The 14675-nt window shown below is 37.2% G+C and overlaps 1 protein-coding gene across 1 annotated transcript in view; it reads right to left on the reverse strand.

The window, feature by feature from the left end:
- VWA8 (von Willebrand factor A domain containing 8) overlaps positions 1-14675 on the reverse strand; it is a 197883-nt gene that overhangs the window by 116835 nt on the left and 66373 nt on the right. The window contains exons 15-20 of the mRNA XM_014966088.1: positions 11070-11238; positions 10646-10723; positions 7232-7347; positions 6252-6358; positions 5120-5226; positions 1890-1961 (exon numbers count right to left, since the gene is read on the reverse strand). Coding sequence (XP_014821574.1) covers positions 1890-1961; positions 5120-5226; positions 6252-6358; positions 7232-7347; positions 10646-10723; positions 11070-11238 — 649 coding nt within the window. The remainder of the gene's footprint in view (positions 1-1889; positions 1962-5119; positions 5227-6251; positions 6359-7231; positions 7348-10645; positions 10724-11069; positions 11239-14675) is intronic.

Here is a 14675-nt window from a genome sequence, read left to right on the forward strand (position 1 = left end):
AAAGAGAAATCACAGCAAATCAAACGATTTTCCAACTTAGTGGTTCAGCTGAGCTGATGTCTAGAATCAAAGCAGTATGTTCCAATACCTCAACTCAGTTAAATCTTTTAACGTTGTCTTCAATTAGAGTTTCATAAGCCTGGAGAAAATGTGGCACGCATTAAATTATTAAAGATGAGTATATCACTGCTGGGAAAATACCTTATACCCTAAAAATTGTACTTGCGTAGTCTTCCAACATTTTTTTGCCGAATTGGTAGACCTTACAAAGCATGTGTCAGGGCCTTGAGTGTACTACCAGGCTCTTCAAGCTCTTACCCCCCACCCAGGGTTTTACTTGCCCGTGCTGAAAGTCAGCTCTGAGCTGGTGCTGCTGCCTTACTGGGGTCCCCTTTGCCACCCACGCCCTGGGAGCTGCATTTACGCTCAGGCCCTTTCTTCAGTTCCTTCTCTACCTACACTGTGGTGATGCTGTGCCCAGCCCTGTAACTTTCTGATCCCAGCCCAGACCTGCTAGCTTGACTTCCCAGCTTGACCTCAGACCTGCCTTATCACCATGGTCCTCTCTGGAAGCCACTGAGAACTTGGCTGACCATGTCTGCTGTCCCCAAACCTGCTCATCTCGCTTGGACACTGTGGGACTGTGAACCTCGTCATTAAGGACACCGTCTCTGTCTCCCTTCCCTTGTGGAGCAGCCCACTCTTGTTATTCCCTGACAGCAGATCCTGGAGGCAATGTGTACTATGTAACATCTTCAATACCAAACTTGGAAGCTGGCATAGAGAGTACTGTTTATGAAACAGAATAAATAGATCTTTCTTAATTTATGAAATAGATTGATTTTGATTTATGAATAGATGGAACCTTTTGGGAGGAGTTGGCAACATCCAGCAAAAGTCTAAAGAGGTTTCAAGTAAATCTTTGTAAATTCAAGCTGTTAACAAGGTCTCTAAATAGATGAGACTGTATATAACTGTACACTGTAATTTTAATGCACATTAATGACAATTAGCATTTTATGTTCCTTGCCATGTAGGTTAGACCATTAGTGTTTTAGACTTTTTCCAAAGGCTATTGCAAAACATGAAGAGAAACATCTGCTAAAAAATTATCTTATCCTCGCTAAGGGAAAGCTAAACTAAAGGGAGATTACTTTATGAGAGAAAAACCAGCCTGGTAGCTTGGGAAGCATCATTTTCCTGAACACTTCAAAATATATGGAAAAAATTAAGAAAAGCTCTCTTCTTTTTTTTTCAGAGCTAACTGGCAAAGAGGATAATTCTTTTCAAGTCACCAACAGTTCCAGTTTGAGGTGGTTCTGAAGAACAAAGACTTTCAAACATCCCTTACCTCATCTTGGGGAACCTACAAACTGTTAGAAGGTCTCATGAAATGGCAACAATCAACTAAAAGAACACAACAGCCCCCATGATCTCACCAATAAAGTCTCCATCAACAAAGATATTTGTCAAAGAATAATGAGAATCTGTACCTCTTTTAGAGAAAACTATCATTTTGCTGTCAATAAATAAGATTTAGATAATACTTATGTGTATACCTCTTATCTCCCAGTGGATATTTTAAAGGAGAGGTTTCATACATAGCCATGAAGGATAACCAGAACCATTAACTGAAGATTTTAGTGGTAATGTTGACTTGCTACTCTGATAGCAATGTAAAAAAAAAAAATTGAGGCTTCTACATTTTCCACAGATATGTGCCCATAAAACCCATAGACACTAGTAGATAAAAAAAAAATAAAATAAAAAAATAGCTCAAATACCTCAGGAGTACGAATTAATGCAATTTCAATAAAGCAAAACAAAGATTTAATTTAGTTCATAAATTATGAGTTTATTTCATGCATTGTAAGAGATGTTTAACTCACCTGATTGCCAACTAAAAGAAGATGTTCTCCAAGCAGAAAGTCCTTTAGCATATCTTCCATTACCATCATGTGCTAGAGAAACAAAAACATAGCTTTCACACCTGTTTTTATACACTCAAGTTTATGCATTTAACTAATGACAGCAGTACAACAGGAACTTTACTTTGAGGATTTGGAGCCAAATTTTTTGAAGTTTATAGTTACAGCTATTTATTTCATAGCAAGAGTCTCTCAGCCAATAATAGCAGAGCCAATCTACCCAGTAACTAAAACAAAGAAACAAGAACACTAACTCTCTTTATGTATTTCCTCTGCTCCAACTGATTGTGGGTGTCTGATTTCCCTAAATGCATTTAATTCTCCATAATCACTCCTAATGCATTTCCTTTTAGCCTAGTTGAATGTTTGTCACCTAGAGTGTAAGAACTTTCGTTAATATGTATATGACAATTTTCCAGGAATTTTACTGGGAGGAAGCAAAATGTATCCTGGTAGAACGTTACAGAAACCAAACAGAGGGAATAAAAAGCAGCTGATATTAATATTTAAACTATACACTTTTTTAAATTAAAGGTTAAACCTCAGATCTAGCTTAATGATAAACACATTTTCCTAATTAAACTTTTTTTTAAAGGAAAATAAGGATAGGAAAATGCAAGCTCAAGTCTAAAAGGGTTTATATGTTTCTTACAACTTCTAAATTAGACTGTCAAATTGAAGCCAAAGTACTTGAGGTGTATTTTATGTACATATCCAATATCATAAAAGGTAACACACAATGTACATCATTTAACCTTTTCTTGCTTCTCACAAACAATTTATTTAAAAGGATCAGAAGGATTTAAGGATAATGTAGCAAAGCAGACTACTTTACTCGCAATAAAGTCGTGTATATTTCTCCACTGTATCTAGTAAAAATAGGTCATCTGTAAGTAGGTCAGACAACCTACTTAGAGAAATGAATGCTTGCCTTTAGACAAACATATATATATATATATATTCACAGTATCATGTCATCTCTAGTACTTGATTGAAACAACAACAACAAAAAAAATGTATCAGTAGCTTGCCTATAATTTCTGAGCATAGAAATGCTCAGTTTCTAACTGTGTGAAAGACGTTTTAGGTTTCCAAATCTCTCCAGAACAGAGGCTGGGGGTGGGGGAAGGAACTCTTGTAAACACAGCTTAATACCACAAAATCCTAACCAGGCATGTCAAAAGACTACTGAATACTCAATACACAGTTTAAGGAGAGGACTTCAAGGCAAATGACTGTATTTTGTGGCATGTGTGTACACTGAAAATCTATGACTGATGAGAATAACTTTGACCAGATACAGCATAAATCCTAGGAATTCAGTTTTACCACATACACTGATTAAATTTCTTATTTTATTGCTAAGGCATGAATACTTCCTTCTGATGTCTTCTTTTTTTATCCTAAATTGCACAAATATGTGTACATTATAGTTCCCCTGCAGAACAGCTTTCCCACAAGAGATGCTATGTATTGACATTTATTTTATTTTTTTACACCAGGACCTAAATTAGCATTGTATTAGGATGCATGCAGACATTTCAGATTAATTATTTATACAAAGAACTTGTAAGTAGGCACATCAATATCACGACACTGTTATCAATCCACGTTCCCCAAAGCCTGGCCTGAAAGTAGCATTTGGCAATTTGGCATATCACCTAAAAATTATTTCCATCCCTATGCCACTTGCTGCGAACGCGAAATGTTTCAAGATTAAACACACAGAGTCAAAAACTACATAATTTCATGACATTATGCAGCACTGCAAAGGGTTGAAGATATATTTTTTATTCTGTTTTTAGAGGGTAAAGTTTTTAGAGACCAGAGAGGAAGTATTGCACTGGACTCATAAGTCAAGTTTGTTCTCCAGCAGGTTTTGCAAAACGATCATTACAGCACTTGAACGACCAAACTACAAACTGGCAACACAGAAAATAAGAGAATTCACTTAGAAATGGGAATAGCTATCCTGCCTGGTACTTGGTTGCTGTTTCCTTCAGCATTCAGAATGCACAGCTACCAGGGATAGGCACAGAGCAGTTCGTTCCAGCAGTATTTTTAACAGACATTGCCTAAATAAAGCAGATGCATAATATCTGAACCCAGGTTGAGTACACGTTTCTGAAGCTATAAGCAAGAATGTAAAAAAAGCAATGCAGATAGAAGTCTTAGCAAGACTCCGGATTTCATTTCCAACAGACCCAAGTTAAGTACTTTACCAAAATGGCAACACAGAACAAAATCTCACATGAAATGTTAGTGGGGAAGATGAAGACGACTGTCATCTGTTCCCCTTGCAGGGCCTGTCATCACCTTCAGCAGGTGATGCCCATGTAGCATAGTCTCTCTGTGGAGAAATTGCAAGCAAGGGAGGAAGAAAGAAAAGGAAAGGAAGATTAAGCAAACCCACACCAGGCCCCCTAAAAGAAAAAATTTTTCACAAGATCACGCTATCAGTGTTGCCTTTCAGAGGCAAAATATTCTAAAGGTAACTCAGAGGGTAATTCTCTTTCTAAGAATACCCACGTCTGACAGTAGATGGAGAAGAAATCTGCAGTAGGCCTACCTCGAGAAAAGGGGTGGGGGGAAATAAAAACAAAAAAACCCACAGTCACCAAGCCCTTCCCTTGTGTTCACTAATTACTCTTACTTTTCACTGCTACGAACTAATTGACAATAATAACACCTACGACTAATTAATAAGCTAAACTAATTAAAATAAATACCTAATAACTAACTAATTACTCTTTGGCCTGCTTTTCAAACATGTAGAGTTAATTTTAATAAAAGGCAGGTACAACATCATGTGACAAGCCTGTAAAACATGGTCTCAGGATGGAATCGATAATCAGCCCTAAGAATGGATCAGTCCAGAAGCAGCAAAAAAATTTAAAAAAATAAGTCACTCAACACAACATCTGATCAAATAATCCTAAATAAAATTCAGTTTCAGTCCCTGTTACTTCATGTTTTATGAATGTTCAACAGAGGTATTACAATCTCTTCACAAAGGGATGGCAAAGACACATCTGAAATGAGCATCAAATCCTGTGAGAAAATTTTTAGCCTGAAGAAATACACCCTTAAAATTTAGTTAGCACATTATTTACTATACATGAGCATGCAAACAAACTTTAACAAACTTTAACAAACTTTTTATACCAGAGAAGCCAGAGATTTGTACTTACTTGTCTATTTTCATAAAACAAAACATCAGGCACTTTCATTTTCTCAGTTGAGTTATAAATTGGCATCGTCACAGACCCTATCTTCAGAATCCCATTGTTGATTTCACCTAGACATTTTTCAGGAAACAAGCAAATGCATTACTTAGAGCATCCTCTGAGCAGACAGGCAATCAATCCCCAACACCTGCAAGTGATGGTTTACAAATTTTAACAAGGCTGTGGGTTGCAGCAAACAATTTCCATCTACAGAAAGAGAAAGCTTGAAAGAGTATCTGTTAAAAAGCGGTTGCATTACCATGAATTTGAATTGCAAAGAAGTCTAGTACAATAAATGATAAACAGGTGATCTTACGGGAAAAGCTAGTCTAGTGAATGGCAAATTGCTCAAATCGTGCTACATGACAGAAAATATGAAAAGATATACAGGTAGTATGAAAACCAGGGGTCATGCAGGAATGAGAAAACATAAGTGAGAAAAACGGCAGAAGCAGAAATATATGTCCAGCACTGAAGGCTACTGCAAATGAGAACAAGTTGGATAAGGTCAAGACACAATGACCAGCTCAATAAAGGTGACATATAACAACCACAGCAATTTAAAGAGAATAAAAAGAAGAAAAATTTTCCAAGAGTCTCAAGGAGAAAAAGGTTGGTTTTAACAGTGTAAAGAAGCAATGGTATAAAACAGAATAGAGAAATATTAAGATCAAACCAAGACTGTAACTGTACACAATAGTTATCAGTGATGAAAGAGAAAAAAAAAAAACAAACAAAAAAACAAAAAAAAAAAAAACAAACAAAAAAACAAAAAAAAAAAAAACAAACAAAAAAACCACCCAAAAACAAAACAACCAAACCCCAAAATAGTCCAAGAAAGTCTGAGGCCATGGATCTTACAGACTGGGAAACACCTAATCTTGATGGAAAAAAAAATTCCATGAGCTGGGAATACAGCAGACAATACAAAAGTGTCAACACACTGAGAGCAGCACTCTATTCTGATACAATAAAGTCAAAGGGATATAACTGGAGCAAGCTACACTAAATTTTGAGGATAATTAGTAGATGTTTATATGCTCAACTGTCTGAGTAACATTCATGAAGAGCATGACAAAAGATGGCAGAAGCTCACATGTGTAATCCTTTTCCTCTAGGTTCTTCACGTCATCTGAACTCGTCTCAATATGAGAATCCTGCAGATTTGTATGTAAAGCTGATCTGGCAAGGTTTGGTAAAAACCTAAATAAAGAAAAATAATAGGGAGACTGTATTTTAAGGAACTTTAAAAAAATAAAAAAGTTTTCAGTATTTTCTGTAACCTAAAATCAGTATAAACTGTACTTGGACCTCCAAACCCTGAATGTCTATTCCCTTTATACTCAAATAGTCTTCAACACTTCACCTATCCATAAGGAGAGAAACAGAGCTTCTTCCATAGGCAAGGAACTACACTTGTGACAGTGTGCTCATTTTGATAGGCTTCAGTGTTATCAAACATTGCAACAGGGTTGTAATGTAGGATGGATTAGGGCTGGAAGTATGTGATGTTCTCATTTCACTGCCAGTAGGAGCTACAATATAAACAATATTTTTTCAGAAACACCTTTTCTCTTGACTCAGTTGACTTTGACCCCTGGTTCCAAACAGAAAGAGTGAGCTCCGAGGTGGCTAGAATTAGGCCCTATCAATTATATTTTGTTTTCTTCCAAAAATAAACCAAACCAAACCCCCCCAAAACAATGAAAAACCAAAAGCCCCCTAGGTGTTCATAACTTTTTTAGATACAGCTTTTAAAACTGAAACCAAGCCTCAACCAAACATCTGATTGTATTAGACATGAATATAACTCGGCTTTGAGTGTTTTGAGACAGTGAACTAATGCTGTTTATAATGCTAATTTATGTAATATAATATCTTCATAAAGATGTGAAGAGAGTACAGTCATTTCTACTCACCTCCAAGGTGTGAGAATACCACAGAAATACCGCTAAAGAAACGAGAGACTTTAAAGAGTAAGACAGGTATTATTTACTAAAACCCATTAAAAGCTATCTTGCATGTTAGCAACCGACCAAGAAGTTCTTGAACTTCCACCAAAACTAGCACTTCTACCTGGAAAGGCAGGCTTTGTTGACAGCATGGTAAAGGCTTTCATCAGGATGTTGGGACAGTCGACGACAAATTCGCAATAGTTGTCGAGTCGATAAAGACGAAGCCAGTGACTGTGCCTGTCAAAAAACACGAGGTAGTTTACTTATTTGACCTGTGGGACTGGATCTCAGGGATTTAAACTGAACAAGTCAGGAGAACAAAGTAATCCAAAAGGAATTATTTCAACTTTTCTCTTAATTCATAGGTGCTTTCTGCCTTCCACAGCAGCTTGTGCTTTTTAATGCGCAATCTTGTAATTCTGTATTTGTTGCAGTAATTCACTGCCATGGAAATCGTGATGTCATCAATAGATTAGCCTTATGATTTCACTTGATAAGCAACAGGAAGAAAAACGTGCTGATAACTGAATTTTATTTGCTACACAAAACCTAACACTGAAGAATATTAACAATAACGAGGAGGTTAGCCACTGTAAAACAATCAATGTCCTAAGAACTCCTCTGCTCTTCACAAACTGAACGCAAGCTCTACATCTGGCAAAGGGGTCTGGCAGGATTCTTGGACGTATAAACACGACAACACTGGGCAGCAGTATGGAGATTGTATCACCTCTGCACACGCCTTCTGGGCGGGCCCTTACTGGAACACTCTGTGCTTTTCTGCTGTCCACATGTTAAAATAAATGCTAAAAACTGGACATGATTCAGCAAAGAGTTACAAAAACCATCCAACGCCTGGAAAAGCAGGCAAACAAACAGGACAAAATTTACAAAACAAACAAAACCCCCAAAACAAGTGACCATGTATCTAAAGAGAGATATACAGACCGAGAAAGAAATCATTCTATTATTATATCTACCGGATGAAGGTATCTAATACAAATAGGTTCCTTATTTTAGCAGGAAACACACAACAATGAGTGTGATCTGATAAGTCACGCCATGCTTTGCCTGGGTCAAGTGAAATATTTTAATTAGGTAATTTTGAAATGTTTTGGTTTGGTTCATATAAAGGATTTGTAACTGCATTACAATTATCTTAATATATTATGCTGTTTCAATTGGAAAAAAATCCAGAAATTTACCATGCAGGGAAAAAAAAAATAGAGAAAAGCAACACTGAATGAATTTCAGAGTCTTTTTTCCCCTCCTTAACAACTTTTAAGCATAAGAAATTTCTTTACATCAATTCTTTCCTCTGGAAAACCGCAGTTTTAACAAACAGGTATTAATATTTTTAAGACAAACACAACAACAATCCATGAAATCGTACAAAACTTTTCTCAAATGCTGAGAAAGCAAAGGTTAATACTTAATTTCTAGCATAGCTCTGAGCAACGAGTAAGAATGATTTAGATTGGGCTAACTGCAACGATTACCACTCCTGATCCTCCTGCTTTCATTGACGGAACATTGTGAAGCATCTTCTGAACCATCATAATTTACCACCCAACACTGGACACTGTGATGCAAATGATGGCATTTCAGGTGTTATTTCAAGGCCTACTCATCCATGCGTGAAGCACGGGCAAGGGAGAAGGGGTGAGTGCTGTACCCTTGTTATCCCTGCCCACTAGCCAGAACCCTCGCTGCCCTTGGAGATTATATTCTCTTTCCAAAATTATCTTAAGCAGCTGAAACGTTCCCAGGTAGAGTAAGTTTTGGCAGGTAAGCAATCCTCCTAAGCCACAGCCTATGGGCCTGCACTGATGGAGAATGGCAGCTGGGCACAGTAACTGAGGAAGAGTATTTCATACATTGTACCACCTTGACAAATCCAATCTCCCAGGACATCGGCATTTTAAAGTCTGAATTATATATAGCATCAGATCCTGCACTGAAATAAACAAGCATATAGGTCAGGACCACAGAGGAAAAGCTGTATCACATCCTCTGAATGTTTGCAACTGGCAGTTAGTTTTGGGGACAAAATTTCCTCTTTTGTCTTACCTGTTTGTTTTTTTTCATATTTTTTATTGAAAACTGTAAACTCAAAATTGGATTAGTGACAGTCTTGGTAATATATATCTATGAGGCATCTAATTCAACAGGATCTTGATTGTGGTCTCTAGATTCTATTGTAAATCAAGCAAACAATTGCAGTGACGCAGACAACGCCCACAGGCTGAACAGTCTACAGGTATTCTTCTATTGTTAACAAAATCACTTTAAACAATGGTTAATATTTCAGGATTATCTCTGGCAGAGGCTTATTACTTAGGCAACTCTATAAATAGCCTGACATACCTAAGGCACACATTTCAGCTCTCTGCACAGACGTGCTATTCCCAACATGTCTCATGTCACTGCTGATCTACAAGAATCCTCCCTCAATCCGTGCTGTGACTCACTTCTCATCCAACATCATGTACTTCATCTGGATATTTCACAATGCTATAGACATCCACATATTTGGAAAGGATTTTTATAATGCTCTGTTCAGGCATCGTAAGCCTCCAAGTATGTCAAAACCAGTACATTTATACATTAGGTGTAGAAAGCTAAATAGATAATAAATAACAAAACTGTCCCAAAGGTGAACTTAAAAATCAGCCTTTTTATGACTTTCTTTAAGCTCAGAAGAGCATAACAGCCTCTCCCTGCTTCTTAAATAGTTATACTGTAAAAACTGTTACCCACGTTAAAGTCATGAAAACTAAGAACGGACTACATTTGCATAGCAGTTGAACTGTTGGATTCCACTAAAAATTTTTTACATTTTAGTTACATTAAAAACATCCATTGCTTTAGTTGCCATAGCAATAATTTCTTTTTATTTTCACCATGATTTGGCTGTATCTTTTTAAAGAATTTTACAGTTACTATGTCAGCAGAACTTATTTTTCTTGACAACACTGCTTTAATAGAATAGCCCATAGCAGTAACTCAGCCAGGAGTTCTGGAGTTTTCATTTTTCTTATTCTTTGCTGTTGCCCATTGGCATTTTATAATGGCTAGGTACTCCCCATTGCCCCAAAAGCCCCAATAATTTCAGCTATCAAAGTTCCACTGTCTAAAGCAAAGTGATCAAAAACTATTTGGACACACACGATTATATCCATTACCTATTCAAAAGGCACCTCAAGCATGTTTCACTGTGAGCCACGTACCTAAACCCACCCACAACACGTGCACTTATTCTGCCTGACTTCTCTAGGATTTGGGCAATTTCCTAAAAGTTTATTTATGCAGATTCTAAAAATGTGCATCATAAATCAAAAAAGTTTATAGTACGTGGTGCAGTAATTGCCAGCAAAATTTTCTGGGGCCAGTTTTCCAATCAGGCAGCCCTTGAAATAACACTATAACTTAGCAGGCTTCATGCAGCCTTTGTTAAAACAAACAGTCACAGTAGGAGAAAGTAAATTTAAAGAAAAAGAAAGAAAGAAAAAAAAAAAAGAAAGAAAGGGCTCACCGGGGTGTCATTTGTCTCCCGAAGCTTGTGTGTTAATGACAACAACTGCTCCACAGCAACACTGGGTACATTCGGAATCTGCTCGAAAGAAAAATATTCATCTTACTGCAAGATATGGAAGTTCCATATCCAGCTACACCCAGATGCAATGAGCATCCAGTTGCTGCAGTTGCTTTATGTCAACCAAAAAAGAACACAGTTTTGACAAAGACCATTTTTCTATTAAGCATCATTTAATATCACAATAAGAATGCTAATTTATATCAATACCATTAAGAGATAAGTAGATAAGTAGCTGTTTTTATAAGCTTTGAAAATGAAGACGTTTATGTTATACTGCAATAGCAAAATATCTTTTGTGTAGTAAATAATCATGTTTAGTAAGCAACAGTCAATAAGTGCCTAAAACATTGAACATAGTTACCATTTCTTTAATAACTTGAATTTCTTCACTCTTGCTTAAAGATCGAATATTATGGAAAAGAAACAGCGTCAGAAACTCTGGACCCAGCCACTGTTGGGTACTACTTCCAATGACTGGAGGTTCTGCTAAGACCATTATTCTGAAAGAAGGATGGATAGGAAAGATAGACCTGCAAAAAAAAGTTTAAAAATGCATTACCTGGCTGAAGCAGTGAATACCAATTTTAAGTTTTACAATAGATGAAAAAATAATTAAATTATTTTACTGAATAATCTCATAGTCTATTAAAATCATTTGCAATACAACTTTATTTTTTAAAAAAAGACAAAGACTGGATAACATGACATACGATTTTATAAATTTACTTTTTTTTTTTTTTAATGCTCAGAAGGGTATCCAAGTCTCCCCATCTGCAACAGGACCTGCATGCCTCAAGATAAACAAATGCCAGCAACTAACCTACAGTCTGCTGCCTTGTAGGTATGAAACGGGCACATCTCACTCATCTGACAGACTTCTACAAGTGCTTTACCTAAAGCACAATGTCTCACAGGCACATCAGAGAGAGAAGAGAACAAGATCTACCGAAGCTGCACTAATGAGTAACTTCTTTTACTCAATTAGACTGTCAGAAAGGATGACACTGTAGAGACTGGCCTAGATACCATGAAGAGCTGGATTTAGTTAACAGTTAAGGAACATTCCCCTTACTGATGCTCTTTGTGACCCTTGGAAAATCACCCAGACTCTCGTGGTGGGATTAGTATGCCTAACTTCATAATATTTCTGAAAGTTAGACTTCAAAGACCAAACCAGTTGCCTCATCCTTGGCTTGTTTTAGAGACCTCATGAGGAGACAGGTCCCTCCAGGGGCAGATTAAAGACTTACAAGAACTTAAGAAATCCCCTCTTGGGTCCTTCAATCCACCCATCTAACTACATGTTCTGTCTCTGGTTATGACAGCTGGAGATACTCCTTGGGGAAAGCACCTAAGCCTGGACACTGTCAGTAGTCTGTCCCCCTCATATTCTCCCAGAACCCACAATCCTATTCTCAAGGTCATTGGAGGGTAAATTTCTATTTGCTTTCATGTCTGTTTACCCACAAATTTGTCTAAACTCTTTCTGAACTTCTTCATCCTATGTGCCTCCACAGCTTCCTGTGGCAACACATTCACTGTTTATTGGTGTAAAAGGTATTATTATTTTAATCTTTACAGAACTGACTCGCTAGCTTCAGTGTCCCCTAGTTCATGCTGCAGGATTTGGTGACTAACAGGTTCTTAGACACCTGCCTATTTGATTCCACTGAAGATAACGGAAGCTTACTGTGATCCATGCAAACTAAAATATACATTTTTAGATGTGTGTGTTAGGGGAGTAGAAAACCACTGCCTGGGGTTTGGGTACCTTTGCCGCCTTCACATCTTTTGTCTCCCATATCTATGCAATACTGTCACCTGTTCTGACTGGGAATTCATTAGTACTCATCAATCAGCACAACTGCATGATCTCTAGAAGCACCAGAAATAATAGACAGTAACAAGGCAGACAAAAGCCAGTCAAATTGTGCAAGGAGGGTCTGTTTTCAACAATTAATTTCACAGCACTCTTATTAAAATAGGAGACGTTCATTTGGAAAAAGCAAGTGAAATTTAATTAGACAGCCTATATTACTAGATATGTCTGTTATCTTGTCATTTTCCATACAAATTACTACATTTGAAATCAGAATACTTGGAGGTAAGTATTCTTCCTGGGAAACACTGGCATGAGCAAGAAAATCTGAAGATAGCATATGACCATTAAACATAAATTAACCAATCTACTGCATAGTTGGCTCATCCGTTCATCAGAACAAAAACCTGTGATACAACAGAGCGATTATAGCAGTCTCTTGTATCAAAGCAAACACAGTGGGGTGGCATGAGTTATTCTCAGCTGAAAGTCATAAGCCTAGAAGCTACTCCCTGATTGATAAAAATAGAAATAGATGTCTGAAAACATCACATGAGAAAGGAACCAATGGGAATGTCACTGTCACTAAGCATAAAAGAAGGTCAGGGAACATTACCCAACCTTATTAGAGAAGAAAACATTTCCTAGATAGGAGAAATACATATACTTCCAGAATCACCTCCTACCCTCCATTACTAAGAAGAAAAACAACCCTCCTCCAGTAAGCCACCAAATTCAAAGGACCAATATTGGTCCTTCTGCAACACCATAAGAGAACACAAGAAGCAGTCAGCTTTCCCTAGTAATGAGAACACGTTTCTCTTGTACCACCTCCACGTCACTGGCTAACTGGAAGGGTATGGTGGGGACAGCCAGGGAGGACATGGGGAGAAGTGGGAGGAGAGGAGATGTCAAGTCAGGGCAAGCTAATTTGGTGATACCAGTTAAAGTCACTGGTGGACTCTTTAGACTTGGACATATCACAACAGCACATGAATAAAACTACTTGGCTACTTCAAAAGCCTATTGTTTGGACTGATGTTTTAAATGCTGAAAATGTCAAGCTAAGCGTATTATTAAAACAAATGCCACAAGTGACTCAATCCTGCAAAGCTCTGGAAGCTCTCAGCTTCCATCAGCGCAACTGAAGAGCTTCAAAGTTGTTCCATCGTGTTACAGATCAAGTCCCTAAAGGAATATAACACGGAGAACCTACATGGAGCTATATTTTATAAAAAAGAAACCCTTGACACCTTGTGGTTTTTTTGCAGATGAAGGCCACGTAAGTGTGTCATGTTAAAAACTAGATACCTTTTAATTTAATGGGCTTCAAACACACTAGGAAGATTTGGTGCTAGTTGATTGATAAAAGAGTCTCTATCTTTCTTTCTAATAAATGTTTACTGACAACACAGATAGAAGAGCACCCTCCTAATAATATGCACATCCTTCTTTTGACACCAGTGTTTAATTCCACCAATAGGCTCAAGAGGAAGATCAGAACACAGTCTGTTCAGGGTGATTTTAGGGAAAGATTTTCTTGTTATTGACACATGGTTCTGATTAATTGAAGCTTCTTCTAAGGAAAAAAAAAAAAAAAAGCAGAATGGCATTCCTAATGCCATCTTGCAAAATCAAACTATTTTTGGTTGTCTCTTTCTTCAATGTGACTAAATAAATCTCATTTTCTATCAAATTTTATGAGTTCAGAATTGTTACAATACTAGGACCACAATGACCTATTGTTGTTTTCTTGCTGTTTTTCTTACATTTCACCACAGTCTAAAATTAACAGATTACTTTATCTGAAAAGCATTAAACTGGAAAAAAAACCCACAACAAAAAAATGAAGTAAAAGCTAGAAAATGTAAGCAATCAAAAACTTTTATTGCTTGCTAAATTCACTCCCCTGCCACATTTTATATTTGTCTCGTCTCCTGTGTGTTCCCTTTCAGCCTAATCGCATGGAAAATAATCCACTGTCTGCAGGGCATTAAAACCACCCATGCATTATGAGTGACTTCTTTTAGCTTTTGAACAATCCTATTATATACCTACTTCTAGATTTTCCTCTAATAGCTGCTTTTCTGCCCACCACACTGAGGACTTATCATCTGTGTGTGTGTGTGTGCATACTCTGGGGGGGGG

This window comes from Calidris pugnax, unplaced genomic scaffold (assembly GCF_001431845.1).
Source record: "Calidris pugnax isolate Ruff unplaced genomic scaffold, ASM143184v1 scaffold20, whole genome shotgun sequence".
In the NCBI taxonomy this organism is placed as follows: Eukaryota; Metazoa; Chordata; class Aves; order Charadriiformes; family Scolopacidae; genus Calidris; species Calidris pugnax.